Source organism: Papaver somniferum, unplaced genomic scaffold, assembly GCF_003573695.1.
Source record: "Papaver somniferum cultivar HN1 unplaced genomic scaffold, ASM357369v1 unplaced-scaffold_133, whole genome shotgun sequence".
Classification (NCBI taxonomy): Eukaryota; Viridiplantae; Streptophyta; class Magnoliopsida; order Ranunculales; family Papaveraceae; genus Papaver; species Papaver somniferum.
Genome location: NW_020622492.1, coordinates 9,811,576 through 9,818,446, shown reverse-complemented (window position 1 = coordinate 9,818,446; position 6,871 = coordinate 9,811,576). Strand labels below are relative to the sequence as shown.

The following is a 6,871-nucleotide window of genomic DNA, read 5'->3' as shown; positions in this document are numbered from 1 at the left end:
GAAAAAAAACATATCTGCAGTGTTCCACCAACGTTCTATTATAGCTCGCACTACTTGAGTCATGTGGTTTTTGCTTTTCATGAAATATAAACGCTGCCAAGGATATTCTTGCAAGGACTGTTGAACAACTTAGGGGAGGAGCCCAGACACTTCAATTATCTCAGACCACCTATCTCTTAGTTTAGGTAAATTAATTCGCTCGTGATGGTTAGATATATGCGTAGGTATACACCAGGTCCAACCAGTTGCTTAACATTTGAAACTCTTTTTCTTTATCCGGACCCAGACGACATCACTATCTGTAGTAGATTTTCTTTTGTCTTTTCTGTTTCTTTTTCTTTGTCTATTTGTTTTGGTACTCATTTGTAAAGAAATTAAGCGAAAAATCGCTCTGGTTTGCTCTTCAGAGAAGGGAAAAAGAAATTTGTGTGAATGAAAACTGAAGAAAATGGTGATATTTATACACGTTAAAGCACCGGCCGAGATTGGTCGAGTCTCAATCGCTGGCGGTCGAAACTAGACCTAGCGATTCGCAGTCGATCGCTAGCGATCTAAACTCGACCACTTACCAGTGTTTCCATAATGGCGCGTCCAGTTTACAGGCCACCTGGCATGGCATATGGTGGGTTAGCCATCCCCACAGGAACCGGCCTTCGCATTTAGAAATGTTGGAAAAACACTATTATAACATGGGACGAAGGAAGGATGAAACGCAGAAGCCGACCGAAGCTGACATGAGACGAGTCAGTAAAGCGGGACATGAACAACCGAAACTTATCGCGGGAGCATGCGCTGGACAGACAAACACGGAGAGCGGCGATCCACGTGGAATAGGTTGGATTTCGGTACGTAGACTAAACGACCCCCCATTTCTCTTGTAAATTTCCTTTGTCCTTCAATAAGCGAACACGTAAGAGCAACCCTGCATAGTGTAAAGGGTGGGGAATCAAAACAATGTTTCTCCATCTAGTCCCAAAAATAAGCACAAAAGCGACGCAGGTAGCGTCAAGTATGTGCCTGTCGTAGTATGGGTTGTGCAATGCTTGACAGACCGGCGTTAAGTTCTATGTTATACATTTAAGAGAAAATCTCTAGTTCCCCGTACTTGCTATTGGAAAAAGAATTTGGTTAACACTATTCCAAACTCCATACCTCACGTCACCGCCTGAACCCTGAAATCATAATAATCCTCTGATAGTTTACTATTAACAAAATTACCCCCTTCATCCGTCTTTTTAACATTAGAATTTAGAACCCCGCTAAACCTCTCTTTCTCCATTCAGTCTCTCTCCCCGCAGAAACCCTAGTTTCTTCGACTAATTTACAGAATGATCTGCGCAAGTAAGTATCTTTCTTTTTCATTCTCTACCATTCATCCTGTTCCTCTTTCTAGATCTAGGGTTCTTTCTTCATTAACTTTTCTGTGTCGTTATTGTTTTTGGTTTCGTAATAGTATCTGGTGAAGTTCCGGAAGAACCTGTTGTTTCAAAAAAAACTGGTCATCTTTTTGAGAAACGATTGGTTGAGCGTCATGTAGAGGTTCGTGATTTCTACTATGGTTCTTGATTTTTGCTGTTAATTGTTTTGATATTTTTTTGTGCTAGATCTGTACATCGGTAAACGAGTACTTATAATTGTTCTCTTGATTTCTGCATATCTTTGTATTTTAGGTGTTTTGGCAATTACTTGTTTGTTCATGCTGTTCACCAGAATACTGCCTCAAACCCTATATTTGAACTGGTTCTAGTTTTAGGCTTAATAATTAGTTGATTATGTTAAAGTGAATGTAGTTTGAATGATAGTCATTGGTGTTGGTTGACTGTTTTTGGTGTTTGTTTCTTGTACTGAGAAGAACTAGAAAGATTTAACATAGAGTGGGGAACTAGATAGTTTTGCTTAGTGTTGTTTGCTTACGAGTAGATTTAGTATCTCACTTGAAGATAGATGATAGCCCAATATTTGAATTGCTGATGTCATGTATAGTTTAAATGGTGGTCACTGGTGTTGGTTGAGTACGTTTTCGCCTTTTCTTATTAAAAATGTGGTTTCCAACTCATTCCTTTGCTAGCTAGTGCTAGCTAGTGAAATATAGAGACAAACTAGAAATTCGAGAGAGTCAGAATTATTCTGACAGTTCGATTTCTTGTTATTTCGTTACATAGGATTTTGGGAAATGCCCAGTGACTGGGGAGCCACTTACAATGGATGATCTTATGCCTGTGAAAACAAATAAGGTGAGATATGTTAATCTTACTTATTGTAGCTTCTAACGTTGATATTAATATGTTATTTATTTTACTTTTTGTCTTAAAAAATTTGTGCAGGCAGTTAAACCGAGACCATTACAGGCTGCAAGCATCCCTGGATTACTTGGAATGTTCCAAATTGTATGTGATCTCAGCGCTTGGTTTGTTTGTTTGTTTGTTTGAAGCTCGGTGGTTTCCTTTTGATATTTGTACTAGTTGATAATTATTATGTCTATTATAGAGGACCTTTGTTCATGTTCTAGCTTCCTCTAGCCCAGTTTTTGAATTTCGTACCTTCTTGTTTGTTCATATTGTAATTTTACTTATCGTTTTGTCTTTATAGGAGTGGGATCAGTTGATGCTGTCACATTTTGCGTTGGAACAACAGTTGCATACAGCAAGGCAAGAGCTAAGTCACGCTCTCTACCAGGTATAACTTTGGCTTGGATGGGAAGCTTAAATTCAGCTCTGCAATACTTGTGCTTGTTAGACTGTAGGTTGACATTTTATTCCCATTGGGTATCTTAACTTGATTACATTTCTTCCAATCTACGTCTACATTTGTGTATAATTTTTTTGATAAATCAGTTATTGTACTGGTGTAGAGTCGGATTGGCTATTTTGTTTGATTTTCTTACATTCAATTAGATCACCTGGCTATTGTCTCTTCTAGAAACCAGGCTTCATTGAGGGGGGTTCTTGTCGTTTCTTCCACCTGTTTGGTGATGTCATTGACCATCTGTTGCATATTATCAATTTAGTCCGCTTCAGTAAGCATAACTAATCTTGTTACCACTAACATTCATTTGGAGTATGGATATATTGGTGTGTTTTATCTTCATTTCAACAACAAAAAACAAAAGGATCTAAGAATAACATGGAAATGTGGTTTATATTACGTACCCAAGTGTCTTCTTTTTATGTGCCTGATTAGAGAGTGCAACTTAGTTTGGTAAGGAAATAAAGGTGATACCGAGTTTTAGTCTCTGTAGTTTGTTCCTTCTTTTTTAGTCATGCATAATGAAAGCATGTTCTTCTTGCACATATATGGCATTTCATCTTTAATTGCATTATTTAATGTAGTCTTTGTTGACAGCATGATGCTGCTTGCCGTGTTATAGCAAGGCTGAAAAAGGAAAGGGATGAAGCAAGGACTTTGCTGACTCTGGCAGAAAGACATGTTCCATTGCCAGCATCAACAACTGCAAATGATTCCACATTTAACAACGGGAAAAGAGGTACTTTTTCTACATCTAATAAGGTCGAATTCTTCCAAGTATTTTCCGAACAATTCCATATCTTACCAGTTACCATGTAATCTTATGTGCTTGCAGCTGCCGATGATGTGAATATGGACCATGATGGGAAGAGATCACTCCCTGGGATTTCAGCTGATATTATTGCCGATCTTACCGACTGTAATACTTTACTGTCACAGCAGCGGAAAAAACGCCAGGTATTGTTTTCAATGTTCTTAGCAAGACTCCAGATCCCTTTGCTTCAAAAGGCATAGTTAGAAGTTCATTATCCCGCTTTCACACACTAATAATTGTCTGTGTTTGTTCGTTTCCAGATTCCTTCCACATTGGCTCCTGTCGATGCCCTTGAGAGGTACACCCAGCTTTCTAGCCATCCCCTTCACAAAACTAATAGACCTGGCATTTTGTCCGTTGACATACATCCATCCAAGGTATACAACTATAAGCTGCCATAGTGCCATGCTGTTTTTGGTACTGTTACATTCATTTCAACTAGCCTCTACTTTTGGAATCCTCATGTAGTTATGAGTCCGAATTTTCTGATCATCCCATTTATTGACTAGCAGGATATCATTGCAACCGGAGGGGTTGACACAAATGCTATTGTTTTCGACCGCACATCAGGGCAGATTTTGTCTACACTCAGTGGCCATTCGAAGAAGGTCTTATTCCTCACTAGGCATCCTTTTATCAAGCTCTTTAATGTTTGATAAAATAATTGTGGTACTGAAGCCGTGTTCTTTTTTCTAGGTTACCAGTGTCAAATTTGTACCCAAGGACGATTTCTTTGTTACTGCTTCGGCAGATAAGGTGATCATAGACTCATTTTTTCAATTTTATATATCAAGCTAAATATATTAGACTGTGATTGTTTGTAAGGGTTTGTTGTAGACACCATGTGATAGAACTAGAATAAGCTCCCTGAATAGTTTCTATCTCTACGTAGTTAGTTTCTTGTCTTCTTTTCTTTGTCCATTAACTACCTATAACCACCATACTGTGTATTTAAAACACTACAAATCTGTCAGTCAAGGGAGCTATCCTGGTAATATTATTAATTCTTTTGGTTGAGAACCCTCAAATTATTAGTTGATTTTATTTATTATTATTATTTTTTTTAATTTTTGACTCCCAACTCAACTGCTGTGTCACCATGTTTGATGTTTCTTCTTTTAATTTGTCTCTGCAGACTGTTCGTGTGTGGCAAGGATCTGAAGATGGAAATTATAACTGTCGACACGTCTTAAAAGATCATACTGCCGAGGTGAGCTTATTCATACCTGATTGTCAGTGTTTAATAATCAGGAGGTGCTTCTATTGGCATGCAGTTGGTATAAGCATGTAGAAACACGCACATTGGTTGCAGAATGAAGCCATTTATATTGTACCCCTTTATGTATTTTATTTTTACTTCTTAAAGTTAGTAAAACTTAAGTCATGGGTGCAGAAGTTATCATATTGTTGCATGCTAAGAGTTTCATCTTCCAGGTGTGTTTTTTATGCTGACTGGTGTTTTTTTTTCAGGTGCAAGCTGTGACTGTTCATGCCACCAATAACTACGTCGTCTCTGCTTCACTTGATAGTACATGGTGCTTTTATGACCTTACTTCTGGATCATGCCTCACTCAGGTCTCACTCTTTTTGTCACAGACACTTGCAAGCACATCTTCATCTAAATCTAGCTATCAGTTGAAAGTTGATTGATTGATCATTTGCAGGTCGGAGATACTTCAGATGGAGATGGCTATACATCAGCTGCGTTTCATCCTGATGGTCTTATCCTAGGAACTGGAACGTCACAGGCTAATGTTAGAATTTGGGATGTGAAAAGTCAGGTATAGGTTTTCTTATTTGCTAATAAACCATCAGTCACTTCCACTTTCTATCGCTAGATTGTTTCATGCACGTTTTATTTACTTTGTCTTCTGCAGTCGAATGTTGCGAAATTTGAAGGGCATAGTGGACCAGTTTCTGCCATATCTTTCTCTGAAAATGGCTACTTCCTGGCGGTACGTGTTCCACACTTGGACATCCTTAGACAACAAAACATACACATTTCTCATTTTATTCCTTACTTCTTCAGACTGCTGCTGATGATGGGGTTAAATTGTGGGATCTTCGAAAGTTGAGGAATTTCAGGACCTTTGCGCCCTATGATTCAAATACGTCAACTAATTCTGGTATATGCTTCTTGCTAACATTCCTCCACATGGAATCCTTAATTAAGAACTGTCACCTTTGAGTGACCTCATTGAGTTATCCCCCCTGTAACCAAATGGTGTTGATGTTTTGTTGTAACTGACTTGATAGTTGATATAACATGATAAACATACTGATTAAACCAGTTACGATTCCTTGAAGATTTGAATTTATTACAGCATGCTTGACAATATTGGTGGTTTTGCAGTGGATTTCGATCACAGTGGAAGTTATCTTGCCATTGCTGGCTCTGATATAAGGTTGGTAGTGCTTTTGCTGTCAAGATCAGTATAATTTTTCCATAATTTAAGTCCTATTACTGACTAAGTTTGGAACTGCTTTTGCTGTCGCAGAGTGTACCAAGTTGCAAATGTGAAGTCAGAATGGAACTGTGTCAAAACTTTTCCTGATTTATCCGGCACAGGTCTTGTTTTGTTTAATGTTGGCTCTTTCTTTTTATTTATTAGGTAGTTTCCAGCTTCATGCATAGTTTTGATTTTATGAATGGTATTCATTGAAATGATTGATGCAGGGAAAGCAACATCTGTGAAGTTTGGTCCAAATGCTCAGTATTTGACAGTTGGGTCAATGGACCGAAACCTCCGCATATTTGGGCTGCCAGGAGATTCTGCAGAAGAGTAGGCATTGTTGTTGAGGCACTCCTTTGAAGGTGTTTGATAGCTTATGTAGTACTTCTGACACTCCCAGAGAAGCAGAGGTACTTTTGTGAAGTAAAAAAGAGCAGAGGACTTGTAAGCTTAAAAGTCAAAAAGCATGTATGGAAATGTTGGTTAGAAGATGAACTTCTCATGATATTTTAGGTTCTTTCTAATCAACTGTCTTGTTCAAGGATCAGTTATTCTTCATTGCGTAGTGTTGAAATTACACCAATCAAATTCCTTATTCGTTCACTGAATTAAATGCAACAACGAAAGCTTCCAAATTTTCAAATCCACCAACAGCACCACCATTCAAACAAGTAGGAAATGATTCGAGGGCAGCACGACAGTGATGTTGGAATAACCAACTAAATCAGTAAACAATGGAGTGGAAAGTATTCTTATTAACACATGGCTATAATCTTGCCGCAAAATAGCACTCACCAAGCGTTGGTATGTGAAGTTATGTGAAGTTTGGTTATCAAATGACTTGCGAATTGGTCAATAT

General features: G+C 38.2%; 1 protein-coding gene across 1 annotated transcript; it reads left to right on the top strand.

Moving 5' to 3' along the window:
- The first annotated feature begins 1,181 nt into the window (after positions 1 to 1,181).
- On the top strand, positions 1,182 to 6,620 carry LOC113333695 (pre-mRNA-processing factor 19-like). The gene is made up of 18 exons (XM_026580126.1): positions 1,182 to 1,341; positions 1,454 to 1,539; positions 2,163 to 2,234; positions 2,325 to 2,387; positions 2,590 to 2,676; positions 3,343 to 3,484; positions 3,581 to 3,702; positions 3,820 to 3,936; positions 4,072 to 4,167; positions 4,256 to 4,315; positions 4,695 to 4,769; positions 5,030 to 5,134; positions 5,224 to 5,340; positions 5,437 to 5,514; positions 5,589 to 5,685; positions 5,913 to 5,964; positions 6,058 to 6,128; positions 6,237 to 6,620. Exons 1-18 carry the CDS (start codon positions 1,329 to 1,331, stop codon positions 6,344 to 6,346), a joined length of 1,563 nt encoding a protein of 520 aa, XP_026435911.1. The 5' UTR covers positions 1,182 to 1,328; the 3' UTR covers positions 6,347 to 6,620.
- The last annotated feature ends 251 nt before the right edge of the window (positions 6,621 to 6,871 follow it).